The 21,072-nt window shown below is 52.4% G+C and overlaps 1 protein-coding gene across 1 annotated transcript in view; it reads left to right on the top strand.

The window, feature by feature from the left end:
• Positions 1–10,677: 10,677 nt before the first annotated feature.
• GRAP (GRB2 related adaptor protein) overlaps positions 10,678–21,072 on the top strand; it is a 26,984-nt gene continuing 16,589 nt past the window's right edge. Inside the window, exons 1-2 of the mRNA XM_017854715.1 lie at positions 10,678–10,960; positions 15,826–15,923. Of these exons, the coding sequence (XP_017710204.1) occupies positions 10,883–10,960; positions 15,826–15,923 (176 nt within the window). The 5' untranslated portion in view covers positions 10,678–10,882. The remainder of the gene's footprint in view (positions 10,961–15,825; positions 15,924–21,072) is intronic.

The raw sequence follows: 21,072 nt of genomic DNA on the forward strand, positions 1-21,072 counted from the left end.
CTTACATAACCAGAACAGCCGGACTTGGGTAATAGTGGGATCTCCTGCTCACATTCAAAGGGCAAAACTGAGCAGAACTCAGGGCTTCCTTTTTTTTTTTTTTGATCTAGAGTCTCACTCTGTCCCCCAGGCTGGAGTGCAGTGGCACAATCTTGGCTCACCGCAACCTCTGCCTCCTGGGTTCAAGCAAGTCTCCTGCCTCAGCCTCCCAAGTAGCTGGGATTACAGACTTGTGCCACCATGCCTGGCTAATTTTTTTTTTTTTTTTTTTTTTTTTTTTTTTTTTTTTTTTTTTAGTAGAAATGGGGTTTCACCATGTTAGCCAGGCTGGTCTTGAACTCCTGACCTCAGGTGATTCTCGTGTCTCGGCCTCCCAAAGTGCTGGGATTACAGGCGTGAGCCACTGTGCCCAGCCAGGGCTTCCTTTTTAGGATCCAAAGTTAGGGACAAGCTGGGGCCACCCTGGCAGGTCTCTTAGCCCTGGAAGGATCTGGCTGTCCATAATTAATGAGTCTTTTCACTCTAGCGACACCAAGGTATTCCAGGGCCCAGCTTGGTAGGGCCAGGAGCCAACAATGAGTCCACTCAGTGGAACTCAGGAACCAACATGGGCAGGCAGCAGACAGGGGCCGGGGTCATCAAGACAGCAGGCTTAGCTTAATAGCCATCCTAGGGATGTGAGAGGTGTGTCATTGTGGGTTCGACTTGCATTTCCCTAATGAAGAATGAGGTTGAGCATCTTTCAGGAGCTGTGAGCCATTTACATACCTTATTTGGGGAAAAGTCTTTTAGGATCCTTTGCCCATTTTTAATTGGGTTGTTTGTGTTCTAGTATTGAATTCTACGAGTTCTTGTACATTCTGGATATGAAACCCTCACCAGATTTATTATTTACAAATATTTTCTTCCATTCTGTAGGTTGTCCTTTCATTGTCTTGAAAGTGTCCTTTGATGAGCAAAAGTTTTAATTTTGATAGAATACAACTTGTCCTTTTATTGCTTGTGTTTTGAGTATCATATCAAAGGTTCCATTGCCAAATACAAGGCATGAAAACATACCCCTACGTTTTTTATTTGTATTTAATTATTGTTATTTGTTTGTTGGTTGTTTCTGGTTTTTATTCTTTGAGACAGGGTCTTGCTCTGTGGCCCAGCTTGGAGGGTAGTGATGAGATCTCTGCTCACTGTAGCCTTGACTTCTTGGGCTCAAGCGATTCTACTGCCTGGGCTTTCCAAGTGCTGGGATTACAGGCATGAGCTGCACACTCAGTCATTTTTTTTTTTTCTTTATCAAGATTGTTTTGGCCATTCTAGATCCTTTGCAATTCCATGTGAATTTGAAATCAGCTGGTGAATCCCTTTAGTGAATGTTTTATTTCAGTTACTATACTTTTTTTCTTTTCTTTTCTTTTCTTTTTTTTTGAGACAGAGTTTTGATCTTGTCGCTCAGGTTGGAGTGCAGTGGCATGATCTTGGCTCATTGCAACCTTCGTCTCCCGGATTCAAGCAATTCTCCTGCCTCAGCTTCCTGAGTAGCTGGGATTACAGGTGCCCGCCACCATGCCTGGCTTATTTTGTATTTTTAGTAGAGATGGGAGTTCACCATGTTGGTCAGGCTGGTCTCGAACTCCTGACCTCAAGTGATACACCTGCTTCAGCCTCCCAAAATTCTGGGGTTACAGGTGTAAGCCACTGCACCCAGCTATTTTAGTTACTATACTTTTCAACTTCATAATTTCCATTTGGTTCTTTTTTTATAATTTCGATTTTTTTTTTTTTTTTTGAGACGGAGTCTCACCCTGTTGCCCAGGTTAGAGTGCAGTGGTGCGATCTCAGCTCACTGCAACCTGTGCCTCCCAGGTTCAAGAGATTCTCCTGCCTCAGCCTCCTGAGTAGCTGGGATTACAGGCATGCACCACCATACCTGGTTAATTTTTTTTTTTTTAATCTTTAGTAGAGACAGGGTTTCACCATGTTGGCCAGGCTGGTCTCGAACTCCTGACCTCATGATACACCTGCCTTGGCCTCCCAAAGTGCTGGGATTATAGTCGTGAGCCACTGTGCCCAGCAATTTCTATCTTTTTTTTTTTTTGAGACGGAGTGTTGCTCTGTCGCCCAGGTTGGAGTGCAGTGGCGCGATCTCAGCTCACTGCAAGCTCCGCCTCCCAGGTTCACGCCATTCTCCTGCCTCAGCCTCCCGAGCAGCTGGGACTACAGGCGCCCACCACCACGCCCAGCTAATTTTTTGTATTTTTAGTAGACACGGGGTTTCACAGTGTTAGCCAGGATGGTCTCGATCTCCTGACCTTGTGATCCGCCCACCTTGGCCTCCCAAAGTACTGGAATTACAGGCCTGAGCCACCACGCCCGGCCCAATTTCTATCTTTCTATTGGTATTCTCTATTTGATGAAACACCATCATCATACATTCCTTTATTTAGTTGTGGTTTCCTTTGGTTTTATGAACATGTGTATAATGGCTACTTTAAAGTCTTTTTCTGATAAATCAACATGTGGCCTGTCAGGGGCAGTTTCCTTTGCCTGCATTTCCCCCCCGATCTATGGGTCATGCTTTCCTGTTTTTTAAATTTTTTGCATGCTTCATATTTTTTTTGTTGGAAACAGGACATTTAAATAATACATTGTAGCAATTCTGGGTATGAGTCTCCCCTGCCCTGGGCTGCTTCTTATTATTTTCTTGTTTATTTGTTTAGTGACTGGCTGCATTATTTTAGTGAAGTCTATTTCTTCCCTATAATGTTCAGCTTCTAAGGTCGTTCTCGGGGGGCCCAGCTTTGAGTATGGCTGCAGTTACCCTGGGATGACAGTGATTTTCGAAGGCTCTCTTCCTCTTTCCCTGGCCATACCCAGCTGTTAAGCTATGCAAATTTTCTTTTCTTTTTTCCTTCCTCTCTTTCTCTCTCTCTCTCTCTCTCTCTCTCTCTCTCTCTCTCTCTCTTTCTTTTTTTCTTTCGACCGAGTCTCGCTCTGTCGCCCAGGCTGGAGTGTAGTGGTGCAATCTCGGCTCACTGCACCCTCCGCCTCCTGGGTTGAAGCAATCCTCTGCCTCAGCCTCCCGAGTAGCTGGGATTACAGGTACTCGCCACCATGCCCGGCTAATTTTTGTACTTTTTTTTTTTTTTAGTAGAGATGGGGTTTGACCATCTTGGCCAGGCTGGTCTTGAACTGACCTCGTGATGCACCCACCTCAGCCTCCCAAAGTGTTGGGATTTTAGGCGTGAGCCACTGCGCCCAGCCCTTCTTTCTTTGTTTTAATCCTTGCTTGGTTGAAATAAGCTCTGCAAGTTACCGATAGATTGCTTTATAATTTCCTGTAATGCCCCGCTCTACACGCTGATCCTATCAAGTCTGGCTCCTTGGAAGGAATAGTGTGTGAGGTCCATGTCTGTTATTTGTTCTGACCTCGGGAGGGCTCCTTCTACTGGTGCTATTCCCTGTTCTCTCCTGCAAACGAGCAGCCTAGAGTTCAGCTTGTGTCTTGAATCTTCTCCCAATTATCTCTCACAGTAATCTCTACTATTCTCAAAAGCACCTTTTGGGCCGGGTGCGGTGGCTCATGCCTGTAATCCCAGCATTTTGGGAGGCTGAGGTGGGCGGATCACCTGAGGTCAGGAGTTCAAGACCAGCCTGGTCTGGCCGCGCGCGGTGGCTCAAGCCTGTAATCCCAGCACTTTGGGAGGCCGAGACGGGCGGATCACGAGGTCAGGAGATCGAGACCATCCTGGCTAACACGGTGAAACCCCGTCTCTACTGAAAAAAATACAAAAAAACTAGCCGGGCGTGGTGGCGGGCGCCTGTAGTCCCAGTTACTCAGGAGGCTGAGGCAGGAGAATGGCGTAAACCCGGGAGGCGGAGCTTGCAGTGAGCTGAGATCGGGCCACTGCACTCCAGCCCGGGCGACAGAGCGAGACTCCGTCTCAAAAAAAAAACAAAACAAACAAACAAAAAAAAACAAAAACTAGCCAGGCGAGATGGCGGGCGGCCTGTAGTCCGCACGCTACTCCGGAGGCGAGGGGCAGGAGAATGGCGTAAACCGTCGGAGGCAGAGCTTGCAGTGGAGCCGAGATGAGGGCGCCAGCTGCACTACCCAGCCTGGGCGAGCAGAGGCGAGACTGGCTGTCTCAAACAAAACAAAAAAAAAAAAAAAAAAAAAAAAAAAAAAAAAAAAAAAAAAAAAAAAAAAAAGACAGCCTGCGTCCAACATGGTGAAACTGTCTCTAGCTAAAAATTGAAAAAAAAAAAAATTAGCTGGGTGTGGTGGCAGGCACCTGTAATCCCAGCTACTCGGGAGGCCAAGGCAGGAAAATCGCTTGAACCCAGGAGGTGGAGGTAGCAGTGAGCAGAGATTGAGTCACTGCACTCTCAAACAAACCTAACCAAAATCAAAACAAAAGCAACTTTTGCTTTGAATTCGTTCGTTCTCTAGTAGTCTAGTCTAGTAGCAAATGAGGTCAGTCGCTTTGGGAAGAGATTAGGAAGTCTTTTTTATGGCCTGTTTCTTCATCAGGCAAAAATCTTCCTCGGAGCCAGGGCCCTGGAGCTGGGGGTGGAGACTTTGGAAAGCTTCTCTCTGAGTGACACCCTGCGCTAGGGGCTGAGGACTTGGTGGGAGTGGGGTCAATGGCCGAGGTCCTCGAAGTTTGCCTCTCCTGGTATGGAGTCACTTCCACATGAGCCAGGGCCGGAGTGATCAGGGCCCCAGCACCCGCAGCACACTGCACCCAAGGCAGAGCCTCTGTTCCATGAGTGGGGCTGGGTGCAAGAAGGGGGCCCCCAACTCTTGGCTACACTCACCCAGGACTTAGTCTCAGCAACAGATGGCTGGGGGTAGAATAGGAAATTGATGTCCTGTTCTTCCTGGAATGAAAGCCCTCCTATTGGGAGCTGGGGGCAGAGGGAGCCCTGTTTCCTTGGTCTGGAGGCATCAGGGGACCCCATGTTCTTGCCTGCAGCTGTCCAGAGTGGAGTCTCAGCCTCACTGAGCTGAGAGGAAGGGCACGAGGGGCCATGATCTCAGTGCAAACACCATGGCCTAACCTTTTTAAACCAAATATTCATAGATGTTCATGAATCCATTTTCTTCATTTCCGTTTTCTTTTTTTCCAGACAAAGTCTCACTCTGTCCTCAGAGGCAGGAGTGCAATGGTGTGATCATAGCTCACTATAACCTTGACTTCCAGGACTCAAGTGGTCCTCCCACCTCAGCCTCCTGAGTAGCTGGGATTACAGGTGTGAAACACCATGCCTGGCCTGTTTTTGTTGTTGTTTATTTTTGTAGAGATGGGGTCTCACTATGTTGTCCAGACTGGTCTTGAACTCCTGGGTTCAAGCAATCCTCCTGCTTCAGCCTCCCAAAGTGCTGGGATTACAGGTGTGAGCCACCATGCCTGGCCTGTTTCTTCATTTTCTTTTCTTTTCTTTTTTTTTTTGTCTGAGACAGAGTCTCCCTCTGTCACCCAGGCTGGAGTGCAGTGGCATGATCTCTGCTCACTGCAATCTCCACTTCCCAGGTTCAAGTGATTGTCCTACCTCATCCTCCCAAGTAACTGGGACTGCAGGTGTGCGCCACCATGCCTGGCCAATTTTTGTATTTTTAGTAGACACGGGCAGGCGGAGGTTGCAGTGAGCTGAAATCATGCCACTGCACTCTAGTGCAGGCAGCAAAAGCAAAACTCTGTCTCAAAAAAAAAAAAAAAAAAATTTCAGGGAGTTCTTTCAGGTGTTTCAGCCAGTCTCTGCTGATAAAAAGTTCCCCAGCCGGGCATGGTGGCTCAAGCCTGTAATCCTAGCACTTTGGGAGGCCGAGACGGGCTGATCACGAGGTCAGGAGATCGAGACCATCCTGGCTAACACGGTGAAACCCCGTCTCTACTAAAAAATACAAAAAACTAGCCGGGCGAGGTGGCGGGCGCCTGTAGTCCCAGCTACTCGGGAGGCTGAGGCAGGAGAATGGCGGGAACCCGGGAGGCGGAGCTTGCAATGAGCTGAGATCGGGCCACTGCACTCCAGCCTGGGTAACAGAGCGAGACTCCGTCTCAACAACAACAACAAAAAGTTCCCCAGTCAGCCTCTTTGGAGTGTTCCAGGGTCTAGTAGTCTAGTCCAGTCTAATAACTACAGAACTCAAACTGCATTGAAATTGCAGTTTCCATCCCATCTCAAGATCTTTAACATGATCACACCTGCAAAGTCCCTCTTGTCATATAAGGGAACATTCCGAGTTCTTGGGGTCAGGACCTGGATGACTTTGGGGCCGTTATTCAGCTGATCACAGGGGGTTAGCGTTTCAGCACTGAGACAGTGGCTGGGTCTGCCCTGGCCGGGTGTGGCCTGTGGCCAGTGATGAGTCTTCCTCCTGTGAGCAGCTTTTGAGGGACCTCCATAAACCAAAACCAAAATCCTAAGCCCCTCAACCATCCAAACAGACTCCTTCTCTTGGCAAGGGCATTCCAAAGTTAACCTGAAAATGAGTTCAGGATATGATGGGAAGGGAGAGCTGGACATGCCTCGTTATAACCTCCTCACTTTTGGAATTACTGATAGAACAGACTCTTAAAGTCTGATAAGAAACATTTACATTCTATTCTCTCTGAAGCCAGCTACCTGGAGGCTTCATCTGCATAATAAAACCTTGGCTTCCAAAACTCCTTTTTATTTATTTATTTATTTATTTATTTATTTATTTATTTATGAGATGGGGTTTTGCTCTTGTTGCGCTGGCTGGAGTGCAATAGGGTGATCTCAGCTCACTGCAATCTCCACCTCCTGGGTTCAAGCAATTCTCCTGCCTCAGCTTCCCAAATAGCTGGGATTATAGTCATGCACCACCACTCCTGGCTAATTTTGTATATATATATTTTTTGAGATGAAGTTTCATTCTTGTCGCCCAGGCTGGAGTGCAGTGGCACGATCTTGGCTCACTGCAACTTCTGTCTCCTGGGTTCAAGTGATCCTCCTGCCTCAGCCTCCCAAATAGCTGGGATTATAGGCACTCGCCACCAAGCCTAGTTAATTTTTTTTATTTTTAGTAGAGACGGAGTTTCACTATGTTGGTTAGGCTGGTCTCAAACTCCTAACCTCAGGTGATCTACCCGCCTTGGCCTCCCAAAGTGCTGGGATTACAGTGAGCCACCGTGCCCAGCCTAATGTATTTTTGGTAGAGACAGGGTTTCACCATGTTGGTCAGGCTGGTCTTGAACTCCTGACTTCAGGTGATCCTCCTGCCTTGGCCTCCCAAAGTGCTGGGATTTCAGGTGTGAGTCACTGCACCCAGCCCATTCCTTTCTATTGATAATAACTCTCTCAACCAATTGCCAGTCAGAACATTCTTGAATCCACCTGTGACCTGGAAGCCCCCGACACCTACACCCTTTCTTCCAGTTTTCCCACTTTTCTGCACTGAACCAATGTACATCTTATATGTATTGACTGATGTCTTATGTCTCCATGAAACGTGTAAAACCAAGCTGTGTGGCCGGGTGCGGTGGCTCATGCCTGTAATCCCAGCACTTTGGGAGGCTGAGGCGGGCGGATCACTAGGTCAGAAGTTCGAGACCCCAATATGGTGAAACCCTGTCTCCACTAAAAATACAAAAATTAACCCGGCATAGTGGCCCACATCTGTAGTCCCAGCTGCTTGGGAGGCTGAGGCAGAAGAATCACTTGAACCCAGGAGAAGGAGGTTGTAATAAGCCAAGATCGCGCCACTGTACTCCAGCCTTTGTGACAGAGTGAGACTCCGTCCCCCTCCCAAAAAAAGAACCAAGCTGTGGCCTGACCACCTTGGGTACATGTTCTCTGAGCGCTGTGTCCTGGGTCATTGTTCTCTCATATTTAGCTCAGAATAAATCTCTTCAGATATTTTACAGCGCTTGACTCTTCCCATCAACACTTCCCACAGGAACCCAGGCTACAGCCCTGTGATGGGGCTTGATGCTGTCCAAGCAGCTAGCTTCTTATTTAAAAACAAGAAAAAAAGTTATTTAATTTTAATTTTTTTTTTTTTAAGAGAGTCTCATTCTGTCGCTGAGGCTGGAGTGTAGTGGTGTGATCCCGGCTCACTGCAGCCTCCACCTCCTGGGTTCAAGCAATTCTCGTGTCTCAGCCTCGCTGGGATTACAGGTGTATGCCACTATGCTTGGCTAACTTTTGTATTTTTAGTAGAGACGGGGTTTCACCATCTCTACTGGCCAGGCTGGTCTCGAACTCCTGGCCTCAAGTGATCTGCCTGCCTTGATCTCCCAAAATGCTGGGATTACAGTGTGAGCCACTGTGCCTGGCCCAAGCCTCCAGCTTCTGATGGCCCCTTGTTCCAGGCCCCGGCGTCTCCCTCATTTGGGGTCCTGCATTCTTCAAGGGTCCTCTCAGTCAAGTCCCATTTGTGGGGTCCTCTCTGGTCTCCCGGAATCAGGGCAGATTTACCCTCCAACAAAGCTTTGCTGCTTACCTCACTACACTCCCTGAGCTCACTGTATAGTAGGCAGCCCAGGCTCCCAACTCTGGCCTGAACCACCTTGGGCGGGAATCCTCCGGGCTGAGGCCATGCGGCGAAGGAGCTGTAGGCATGGTTTGGCCCTCAGGCCTGCCTGGGTTTGAACCCCAGCCCTGCCACCTACCAACTATTGGTCACTTACCTCTTTGTGAAGGACTTGGCAGAGAATAAATACTTCTAAAACACATAAAAATAAACCAGGCGTCTGTCCCACCAGCCCCGGGGGACACACACTCAGTTTCATAAGGGAAAGTCCTCCTCCCCTCATGTGGTTGGAAGCACCTCAAAACTGAGGCGGGGGCGGATCCCATCCCCTCCATTGCATCATTCTGAGGCTTTGAAACCTCAGCTGCAACAAAGCCGGAAAGAGGGGCCTTGTAACATCCTGTCACCCTTGGGGTCAGGGGGAGCCAGAAGGCAGGGGTCTTTGAGTAGAGGGCAGTGTGGAGGAGCCCTGGAATGGGGCTAGGGGAGGCCAGGGCCAGCTCCATCCTGCCTGGTTGACTCAGGGACTCCACAGTGGGAGGAGAGCAGCTGTCATCTTCCCTTCTTTCAACCTTTTTTTTTGTTGTTGTTTTTTGAGATGGAGTCTTGATGTGTCACCCAGGCTAGAGTGCAATGGCGCGATCTCGGCTCACTGCAACTTCCATCTCCCTGATTCAAGCAATTCTCCTATTATTGGCCAGAAGGTCAGGGTGCGTTCATAGAGTGATGGGTCCATGTCAAAAGGATAAGGAGCCAGCTTGATGGAGACCCCACTGGCCTAATCAGGGGCATTTTGAGCATCAAAATAAATGTGATAGTAGTGGATTATAATCCACTGGCTAAAATATGAAACCATGAGTCCATATTAATATAAATAAAGGAAGAAAAACTTCTTTACAAAAAAAAAAACAATGTGACTTCACACTGATTCATCCAGTGTCCATGCAACACCACAGGTCTGCCTGGTTTTCCTTCCACGTCTGTGTCTCCCTTCTTTCCCAGGGAGAACCCTGGTTCCAAACAATATAGCTGTGCTTGTCCATGCGTGCTCTATCCTGCAACACCCACAAAACAGTTTCAGAATTGCTGCACCGATTCCACTGCTCGTAACAAACCCACGAAGGAAAGGTAGAGATTTATTTACAATTCTTTTTTTTTTGAGGAGTCTCGCTCTGTCACCCAGGCTGGAGTGCAAGGACGCAATCTCGGGCAGGAGGATCGCATCGCTTGAGTCCAGGAATTCAAGACCAGCCTTGATAACATGGTGAAAACCCATCTCTACTAAAAATACAAATAATTAGTCAAACGTGGTGGGTACCTGTAGTCCGAGCTACTCCAGAGGCCAAGGTGGGAGGATTGCTTTGAGCCTGGATGGATCCTTGGCTCACTGCAACCTCTGCCTCCTGGGTTCAAGCGATTCTTGTGCCTCAGCCTCCGCAGTAGCTGGATTACAGGCACGTGCCACCACGCCAGGCTAATTTTTTGTATTTATAGTAGAGATGAGGCTTCACTACGTTGGCCAGGTGGAATTCGAACTCCTGACCTCCAGTGATCCGCCCGTCTCGTCCTCCCAAAGTGCTGGGATTACAGGCATGAGCCATCGCCCCAGCCTACAAGTCTTGTTGACCTTAGGATTTAAGTCACGCCTAAAGTGCCCGTGTTTAAACCAGAAGAGGTACATTCTGAGCTGGGCTTTGATGGATGAATAGGAGTCTCCCGGGAGCAGAAAGAGGAGAGCACCAGGCAGAGGAACCACATGTGCAAAAGTCTGTGGTTGAAATGAGAGTTTGGTGTGGCCCCTTGCTGTGGCTGAAGCCCCGGGTTTGTTTAGAGTGAAGGGGATGATAAAGGATGAGAATGGGGACTGTTTGTAGGGGCAGGTGGAGGTGGTGGCTTGCAAGGGCCTTGAATGCCAGGCGAAGAGCTTGGGATTGAAGGAGCAGGAGGCAGAGCATCACAAGAGGCACCAGGGTTTAGGAAAAGATGGAGGGTCATTGGCAAATTGGTGAAGGGGGGCCAGCATCTGGTGCCATGAGACTCAGTGCCTGAGCCAGCAGGACAGCTTCGGCACTTCTCCAGGCACCTCACTTTTATGGATGATAAAACATGGGCACAAGGGGGCCCCACTCCCAGAGCTTCAGGGAGACTCCCCAAAGGCCATTCCTGGCATCTGGGGTCTGAGGTAGGGACTGAGCTGGCTCACAAGCCCTCCCTGTTCTGTGACATGTCTGTTTCCTGTTTCTCCCCCATCAGGAGCAGTTTCAGTCTCAACTTCAAAAGAACAAACACGCACTTAAAACAAAGGAAGACGGTCCTCGACTGCAGAGGAAGCAGGAAGCTGTCGGCCCAGCTCTGAGCCCAGCTGCTGGAGCCCCGAGCAGCGGCATGGAGTCCGTGGCCCTGTACAGCTTTCAGGCCACAGAGAGCGATGAGCTGGCCTTCAACAAGGGAGACACGCTCAAGGTAGGGGGGCTGGAGCCTGCTGAGTTGGCCCCACACGGGGTGGGGGTGGATTTAGGAACTGGGGGCCTGGGACTGTCCCAAGCCGACGGTGGCCCCTGGAAGACAGGCCCAGCCTCTCCAGTTATTGGCTGTGTGACTCTGGACAAGCCACCTTTTCCCTCGGAGCCTCAGTTTCTCCATCTAGGAAATGGGGAGATAACTAATGACCATCCTTTGGGGCTGCCGTGAGGATTCGATGAGTATTACCACAGTGTCCGGCAGGAGTTAGTTCATCCCCCAGTTTTCCAGGAAAAAGTTTGAAAAGAAAATTGTTGAGAGGGAGAGAATGAAAGCTAGAGAGAGAGACAGAGTATGGAATGGAGAACAGAGGGAGAAAGAGGGACAGAGAGAAGGTCTTAGGAAAGAAATAAGTACACATGCTAACCTAGTAGGGCTAAAATAGCTGTGATGAAGGCATCAAGGATGAGCTTCCCAGTAGTGTGGAGTAAAGGGAAAATAGAGTCATACCACAGTTCATTTCTCCTTGTCTGGGCCGCTTTTGACAGACATTGCAGCCTTCCAAGACAGTCTAGACAGATGGGCCTGTGGAATGTGTCTCTGGAAATGTCCTTGCTTAAAAGTTTGCATGTGAAAGCCATGCCCAGGATTCTGGGAGTGGCCATGCCAAGAGTGTGCACTGGAACTGCCAGTAAACCACACTAGGGAAGTGACTGCCCTTCCCTGGGCCTCAGTTTCCTCACTGGAGCAATGGGTGTTAGACTGAATGCTCCTCTGCGCTGAGCCCTGGGCTCTGCTCTTGACCATAAGCTTCAAGCACAAGACGGGAGAGCTCCCTGTGCCATCACCCTGCTATAGCCAGGCCCCAAACTCAGCAGCACACCCCATGTCCCATTTAAGCAATGGGGATTGGCACCCCCATTTCACAGGTGACTAAACTGAGGCACAGGGAGGCAACATGATCTGCTCGGTATGGAGTCAGTTTTGAACCTGTGTCCCTTTGACTGTGGAACCTGTGCTTGGTCTGAACAGGCTGGGCTGGGGGTTGGGGTCCAGAGGAGGAGGAGCAATTCCTCCTTCTGGGGTCACTGCAGTGCTGGCTGCGGGCCTCGTGGACAGGGCCAGGCTGAGCAATGGGGCTGTGAGCCCAAGGCATGACCCTCTGCGGGGATCCAAGTCTTCGTTTCTCATCTGAGAGCACTTCGAGGTCACTAGACCCAGGTGTGGTGTTGGGAGGGAGCGGGGCAGTGATGAAATAGGAATGGGGTGCGCGGGAGGTGCTGAGCCAGGCTTGGAGGGATCAGGTGGCTGGGGTGGAAGCTGAGCTCCACGACCATCCTGTCCTCTCACCCAGCAAGTGTTTTCCAGCACTCCCTGTGGGCCAGCCCTGCCATGGCACTGCCTGCCTACAGACTGAGTCCAGCCTGGCGGAGTGGGCAGTGAAGCCCGTTCTTCAAACCCCAACTTTGGTCTTGGATGAAAACTCTGGCTCATGGACTCACTCTGGACAAATGACCCCAAACGTCACCTCCCTGGGACAAAGCCTCCCTCCCTGACGGGCCAGGCATTTCTGGGTGCACGCATCCCCCTGCTGCTGCCAGCTGCGGGGGGGCTTCACTCCCATCTCTCCACGAGCAGCCTGGAGGACGAGACCCAGACTCAGGAAGCCCATGTGACCCTGACATCTCCATGGGAAAGGGTGACGGTCCAGACCCAACACAGCCAGCCCTGGGCTCCCTAAACCTACTTTCTGCAGCCTGTCATTGTCTTGTCAGCAACTCTGGCAAAACCTACCTGAAGCCCCTCCTCTGGCCCAGGCCTCCATCGTCACTCACCTGGGCTTGTGCGGTGGCTCTCAAGGCCTCCCCCCGCCACCCCCTGCTTCCCAGCCCAGTCTCCATGCAGTGGCCATGACTCAGAGCCTGGCCCTCCCCTGTATATCTCATGACACCTGCTCCTCCCTCCTCAGCTCCAGACACCCTGGCCTCCTTTCTGTTTCGGGGACAGAGCTTGCCCCCACCTCAGGGCCTTGGCACTGGCTGTTCCATCTGCCCTGGACGCTGTTCCCCACGTTTTCTTACTGCTGGTTCCTTCTTGTAATTCGGGTCTCAGCTTCCATGTCACTTTAGAGAGGACTGTCTGGACCACCCTACCTGTCCCGTGTTGCCAATCTCCCCACTCCCACCCAACCAGACATTCTCCATCTGTCTCCTGATGTCCAGTTTTCACAGCAATTACTGCTCCATTAAACTACGTTGCTTACTTGCTTCTTCCCTTGTTTATGGTCTGTCTCTGCCTACTAGAATGTGAGCTTCTTGTTCCCTGCTCTGTCGTGGGGTGCCTGGTACACAGTAGGTGTTCAGTAAACAACTGTCAAGCAGCAACTGCATCAGGCTGGGATGGTCAAGTGGGGCAGCAGCCCAGGTGGAGGGCACCATGGGGGCAAAGGCTCAGGGGCAGGCCAAGGTCTGCCTTTCACCTTGAGCAGTGATACTCCTCCAGGGAGGGGTTGGCCTCTCTCCCTTCTGAGAATTCCCGGGTCTCAGAGGGTCTGGGGCTTTAAAACAATGTTCACAGTAAGAAATCAGTTAATGTGAGGTCAAGAGATCGAGACCAGCCTGGCTAACATGGTGAAACCCCATCTCTAGTAAAAATACAAAAATTAGCTGGGCGTGGTGGCAGGCACCTGTAGTCCCAGCTACTCGGGAGGCTGAGGCAGGAGAATCGCTTGAACCCGGGAGGCAGAGGTTGCAGTGAGCCGAGATTGCGCCATTGTACTCCAGCCTGGTGACAGAGCGAGACTTCATCTCAAAAAAAAAAAAAAAAAAAGAAAAGAAAAAAGAAAAAGAAATCACTAACTAACGTAACCAATGGGACACTCCTGGGTCTTCTGAGTGCAGATGACAAGGAGACAAAACGAAGCAGGGACTGCATGAGATATAGTGCGTCCCATGTCTACACTGCTGCATGCAAGGCAGGCCACAAATGCACCCACTGGACAGAAGAGGGAGGACACTGAGGCCAAGGCCACAGAGAGTCAGAAGCAGACAGAATGTTCTGGAGCCCCAGGCTTCAGAGCCTCCTCCTGGATCCATGGCTGTGGCATGTGGCCTACAGGTCCTTGTTTTCTCCTTAGGTTGGGGGAGTTGTGTTGTGTTGTTGTGTTGTTTTGAGATAGAGTCTCACTCTGTTGCCCAGGCTGGAGTGCAATGGCACGATCTCGGCTCACTGCAGCCTCCACCTCCCGAGTTCAACTGATTCTCCTGCCTCAGCCTCCTGAGAAAGTTGGGATTACAGAGGTGTGTCACCATGCTTGGCTAATTTTTTGTATTTTTAGTAGAGATGGGGTTTCACCATGTTGGGCAGGCTAGTCTCGAACTCCTGACCTCAGGTGGTCCACCCTCCTCAGCCTCCCAAAGTGCTGGGATTACAGGAGTAAGCCCAGCCTGTTTTGTTTTGTTTTGTGTTGAGCGAAAGTTTTCCTGAGTCAGCCACCTGCTTCCGTTCGCCCCTGGGGCTGCTGACCTGGCCCAGCCTGCAGGGTCAGGAAGAAAGGGGCTCAGCCAGCCTGGCCTGGTGGACAAAGCGGGGGTGGAGATGGGGGTGCAGAGGCCACCTGTGAGGGTGGGGCCTCAGGCCTGGGTCCTAGGAGGCCAATCCCAGCTACTCTTGGCAAAATGTCATTGCTGGAGTTGATGCCCCTATATTGGCCTGCCGTGGGCCTTTGGTACCCCATACCCATTTTTTTCTCTCAGCAAGTACCCCTGAAGGATAGAGCTGACATTGGAACCTGCTCCAGGACTGACAGGAGAGATGTCCCCTCACAGGAGAGATGTCCCCTCAAGCTGGGGTCCAGAGACAAAGAGGATTAGAGGCGAAAATTGGTGGGCCAGGACCCCCTTGACCAGTGAGCCGAAAACCCCGGGCCTCAGAGTCCTAGCTGACCAAACAGGCTCTGCCTCTCCCCTGCTGTGTGGCCTTGGCCAAGTCACTTCCCCTCTCTGGGCTTCAGTTTTATCTGTAAAATAGCATTTGGTGATGTTGACCTTGGGGGCTTTATCAGAATCAGAGGGACACATGGAAAGCGTGCCCAGGGAATGGAGGAAGGATGCCCGGCCTTGTGCTGTGCCCCTCCCAGGCCCGGCCCCGCCCCGCCTTGGTCGCTTGATTGCTCCCCCTCAGGGACTCCCACCCCCGCTCTGGCTATTTCAGTTCCTCCGGGCCCACCTGTGGGGTGAAGAGGAGCCCGTGTGACTAAGCAGGCCACGCCAGGGCTGAGAACCAGTCTGTCTCAGACCAAAGACCCCCTTATCTGCTCCCCAGAGCCTGAAATACCCCCACTGAATTGTCACCCCTGAGCTGTTTAAATGCGAGGGACCCTAGGTGACCACTGGTGGCTGTGCTCAGGCTGGGCCCCCGACTTTCACCCCAAGGCTCAGTGCATGGCATGTAGGTGCTGTGGACCTCCCAAACTCGGGGGCGCAGCCCAGGAAGGAACTCAGGTTCCCAGTTCTGCTCCTGCAAACCCCATGGTCCACAGAGCTCCTGGTATCGGAGCCTGAGAGTCCAGCTCCAGCCACCCCAAGCCTCTTATGAGTCCCCGACTGTGCCTCCCTTGGAGTCTGTGAATCGCCTGAGGCTGGGCTGTCCTGGGGCCAGGGGATGGGCAGGACTGAGGAACGAGGTGTTCTAATTCAGCTCTTATGACCGTGGGCAAGTCCTGTCCCAGGCCCCCAGCCCTTCTCTGTGAGTAGACTCAGAAGCTGGTGCAGGCAAAGCCCACCTGGGGCCTGGCATGCAGTGGGATCCCTGGGGGTGACAGTTGTTCCTTCTCGGTGACTCAGTGGCTTTGTGTCTCCTGCCCACAGATCCTGAACATGGAGGATGACCAGAACTGGTACAAGGCCGAGCTCCGGGGTGTCGAGGGGTTTATTCCCAAGAACTACATCCGCGTCAAGCCCCATCCGTGAGTGGACACCCCCCCATCCCATCCCTGTGGCTCTATCTCTCCTGGCCATGGGACCCCCTCACTCCTGGGCCTCTGTGCATCTTTCTGGGGAGAATGTCTAGGAGGTCCCTGAGAGAGGACAAGGTCCTGGGCTTTTAGCTGGCTGGGCCACTGGCTGCTGTGTGGCTTCAGGCAGGTCCCTGCTCTCTGTTCCTCAGTTTCCCTATCTGTAACTCAAGGAGGGCAGATGCTCCAATCTGTTCAGACTGTGGAGGGTTCTAGAGCTCTTGTTGAGAGCTGGTCCGGTGCTGAGTAGCGACTAGGAGAGGGCTGGGCAGGAAGCAGACCCTGTAGGCCCTACCTTTGGGGTGTGGGGGGAACTGGACATTGGCAGAGCAGCGTCTGGGACCAGGGTGGAGCAGGAACTGGGCCTGGGGCCCAGCTATCCTGTGGCCTGGGACCTGCCAGCCTAGAGATGTCCCAGGTGGGACTGTGGGCAGGTGGCAGCCAGTACTGCTGCCGTGAGAATGGCTGGAGCAGGTCCCAGCCCCAGAACAGGCATGGGGCCCAAGAAATCTATGTGAACCAACTGGATATGCTTTGAATGACAGCTGAGGCAGCCCCAAGATACAGCCACTTAGTCATTCACTAAACACTGGCCACAGCTCCAGGGGGCCCAGCCTGGGTGATGCTGGAGACACAAGAAGTCAGAGCAGCCGTGTTCTGGGGGAGAAAGAGGACATGAAGGACATACTACATGGGAAGACAGTGAGCATTAAGATGATTTCCCAGGGAAGGCTTCTCAGAAGAGGTGGCAGTGAGTGAGGTTTTGAAGGATGTGTAGGAGTTGGCTAAGTAGAAAAAGAGAAAGGCATCCCTGGGAGAGGGTCAGGATGAGAAAAGGGAGAGCAATGACAGAGAACTTGTGGTGTGTGGGACTGGCAGGAGGACCTCAAATGCCAAGCTATGTGGGGAACCATGGAGGTGTTATGGTAGGACTCAGTCAGATATGGAGACAGGTGACAGGGCCAGGCAGGCTGGAGGGACAGTTTGGGAGCTGAGATGTGTGTGTGGCTGTGGGGTGGGAAGGGAAGGAGGTGCAGGGCCAGGGTGGGGCCTGAGAGGTATTTCCTCTTTATCTCTCTTTAAGTTGGTTCCAAAGCTGCCACCACCTCCAGCTTCCTGTGCTGGGCGAGGCCCCCTCCCACCCAGGTCCTCAGCCACCTGCCTGGGCTCCAGGCACTCCCAGCCTCCCCCACAGCGGCTGCCGCTTCCAGTTGGCATCTGGGGCTGCAGCCTGGGTTCCAGGCCCCACTATGTCCCTTGTGGTTGTGTGACATTGGGCAGGTTTCTGTGGTCTTTCTGTCAATTAAGGGGGAGAGGGAAGGGGTACGTGAAGAGGGAGAGAGACAGAGAGAATCCGACCCAGGGTCACAAGCTGGAGCGAGTGCCCCAGGTCCCTGTAAGCCAAAAGGCATATCCAGACAGGCCAGAGGGCATGAATGGGAGCAATCCCCCTGGGCCAAGCTGTCAGGGAGGGGCCTTCAGGTGGAGGAAATGGCCTGGCAATGGCTGGAAGGCTGGCTGGCCTACAGCTGCTGAGAGGGTCGCATTTGCTCAGGCAGGGGAGAAAAGATGACAAAAGATTGCAGTGCCAGGCCAGGCCAGGCCAGTCGGGGGGATGCTAGTGGTCAAGGCAAGACTCTAGCAGGGCAGTTGGGAACCATGGAGGGTTCCAGCCTCCCTTGCCTCTGCGGTCATCTCTGGCCACTTGTGTCTGGGACAGAGCAGGGATGGGGTCAGGCCCCTGACTAATCTGCCTGAAGTGGTGCCCAGGTGTGTCCTCGACTAACCTCAGCACCTGCTTTGCTCCCAAAATAACTACGGGGAAACTCCAGCTCCACACCTGACTCAGCCCCTAAAGGCCCCAGGGTGTGGGGGCAGAGCGAGGGCTGGGGCCTCAGAAATTCAGAGGTAGGCCTCGTGCCTGTGCCAGGCTCACTCCTTCCCTGGGCATCTCCTCTCACCCCTGCCAACCCTGGGAGCCCCTGGAGAAGGCACAATGTACGCCAAGTGTTCCAGAGCCGTCCCATCAGCAGGGGCCACAGTGGCACATGACCCAGCCTCATGGCCCATGGGAGTCAGGGATGGCTTCCTACAGGAAGGGTGTGACCTGCTGGGCCTGGAAGTTCAAATGGACGCTGCCAGGGAAGGCAGAGACAAACCTGGCAGGGGGAAGTGTGGGGGAAGCAGCAAACACCCACATTCAAGCAGCTCCTGCATCCTCCCAAGGCCCTAGGAGCTGAGCACCACCATCGCCGTCTTTGAGACAAGCAGACAGAGGCACAGAGAGGTTGAGTGCCTCTCCAGGATCTCACAACTGGCACGAGGTGGAGCGGGACTGCAGCCGTGTGGCGTGGCCCTGGGCTGGGACACCCTGGAGGACAGTGGGGAAGCTCATAAGAACAGCTGTGGGACTGGGAGAGTCCAGACCATGCACTTGCTATGCAATCTGGTGGGGTCTGGGGGTGTCTCTGCCCCTATCTGGGCCTTGGTTTCCACATCAGTAAAACAGGGATGATGCGAGGTGGCCACAAATGGAGTGACACTGGTGTGGAAGAAGGAGCCCGGCCCTGGGGGTTTCAGGAAGTGCTTTCTTCTTGCCTCCATCTTTCAAGCCATGGTGGGGGCAGGGCTGGCAGGGGACGTGGGAGACTCCTGGGAGGGTGTGATTGCGACACTCTCTGAGGGCAACAGCCACCCACACACTGATCCGCCTGAGGAGTTTTGTGGGTTCTTCGAAGAAACCTGCCCCTCAGGAAACTCCCGCCCTGGGCCACTCTGGGCACTGTTCCAGGATGGAGCTGGGGGCTTCCTGGTGAAGAAGTTCTCTGCAACTCCCCTCCCTGGTAACCCCAACCCTGGGCCCCCTATGCTCTCCTCCTGCCGCAGCCTGTGGCATTCATCTCCAGCCTTGAGACACCCAGGCTGGCTGGACACCTGCCTTCAGGTCTCCAAACCCCAGGAAACCCAGGCTGAGCTCTCCAGATGGTTGCCCCAAGCTCTATACCCAGCGGCTACCTTCCCCACGCTCCCTTCCAGGAGGAAACTCACTGGGACAGGGCCAATGGGCCCCCATTCGTTTGGGGGCAGCAGTGGTCTAGAATCTCATGTCTAGGGCTCCAGCTTCTCCGGAAGCTGTCCCTCAGACACGAGCCTGATAACAAGGAATTTATTTAGCAATGGGGAAGAAGACAGGGAAGAGGGGGAACCAGTGGGGCACGCTGTTGGCGTCATCGCTGCTGGGGGCAACCGGAGCTCCATCTGGCTGGGGATCAGCGCCAGCTGGAGACAGTACAGAATGCGCACCTAGGAGTCATCCCTCCGGAGGGCTGGGCGCTGGGGTGTCTACCCCACTGCTCCATCAGTCACCACTGGGAGTCAGACCGTTCCTGGGAGCCTCAGCCTGCCCTGAACCCAGGCCAAGTATGTCAATCACCAGAAAACAAGCCCCAAGGTCTGTGCTGAGCAGCCTTCATCCTGCCAAGGCCGGTGCCGGGACACGGCCAGGACACTAGCGGCATGTGCGGCCCCACACCCCTTCTGCACTCAGCCCCCAGGGCTCATCAACATCCGGGACAACAGGAAACGTCCCGCCTGGCTTCCACCACCTGTGCCAAGCTCAGTCTGACTCAGGGAGAGGAGCATTTATGGAAGGAGTGAAGGGAAACATTCTGTTATGATCCCACCATGAAACCTCTGGCTGTTCTGAGCCTCAGTTTCCCCATCTGAACAATAAAGGGGTCAGAGCCAAAGCTGGACTAAAACACTGGAGTTAGGAAAGCCAGTCAGAGACCACGCAGCGCCTCCAATGGTGGGTGTTTTAGTCCTGCAGGCTGCTGTCATGGAATGCCATCCACTGGGTGGCTTATGAACAACAAACATTTGTTGCTCACTGCTCTGGAGGCTGAAGTTCAAGATCAAGGTGACGACACATTCGTGTCTGGTGAGGCTGCTTCCTGGTTCATAGACGGCTGTGTCTTTTAGCTGTGTCCTTGCGTGGCAGACAAGTGAGCTCTCTGGGGTCTCTTTTATAAGGGCACTAATCCCATTCATGGCGGCTGCTAGTCACCTCCCAATGACCCCACCTCTAACTACTGTCACATGGGGGATGAGGTTTCAATATTTGAATTTTGGGGGACACAAAGTCAGCCTATAGCAGTGGCTAATTCCTGAAGAGGTCAGGGGCTACCAGGAGCCACACAGCAAGATCGGCAGGACTGGAAAAGGAGTTTCACTCCCAGACCCTGGGGATCTTGCAAGAGTCTAGGCATTTACCAGGCACCTGCTGCATACCCAGCTCTGTTTGGTCAGCAGGAAAAGGAACTTGTGCCTGTGAAAAGAACCCAGGTGGCCGCCGGGCGCAGTGGCTCACGCCTGTAATCCCAGCACTTCGGGAGGCCAAGGCAGGCGGATCACGAGGTCAGGAGATCAAGACCATCCTGGCTAACACGGTGAAACCCTGTCTCTACTAAAAATGCAAAAAATTAGCCGGGTGTGGCGGCGGGCACCTGTAGTCCCAGCTACTCGGGAGGCTGAGGCAGGAGAATGGCATGAACCTGGGAGGTGTGCCACTGTACTCCAGCCTGGGCGACTGAGTGAGACTCTGTCTCAAAAAAACAAAAAACAAAAAACAAACAAACAAAAAAAGAATCCAGGTGGCCTGGAGTCTGTGGAATGGGTATGGAGAGAGGTATTTCCTCACCAGATCAAAGCTACTATTATTTTTGTCATCTGGTTTTATATTTTTTTCAACTTAAAAAGTTGCTATTTTTTTTTGGCTGGGTGCAGCAGTAGTTCATGCCTGTAATCCCAGTACTTTGGGAGGCTGAGGTGGGCGGATCACGAGGTCAGGAGATCGAGACCATCCGAGCTAACATGGTGAAACCCTGTCTCTACTAAAAATACAACAACTACAAAAAAAATTATCTGGGTGTGGTGGCATGCACCTGTAGTCCCAGCTACTCGAGAAGCTGAGACAGGAGAATCGCTTGAACCCAGGAGGCGGAGGTTGCAGTGAGCCGAGACCATGCCACCGCACTCCAGCCTGAACGGCAGAACGAGACTCTGTTTCAAAAAAAAAAAAAGCTTTTTTTTTTTTTTTTTT

This window comes from Rhinopithecus bieti, unplaced genomic scaffold, assembly GCF_001698545.2.
Source record: "Rhinopithecus bieti isolate Rb0 unplaced genomic scaffold, ASM169854v2 scaffold_39885, whole genome shotgun sequence".
NCBI lineage: Eukaryota > Metazoa > Chordata > Mammalia > Primates > Cercopithecidae > Rhinopithecus > Rhinopithecus bieti.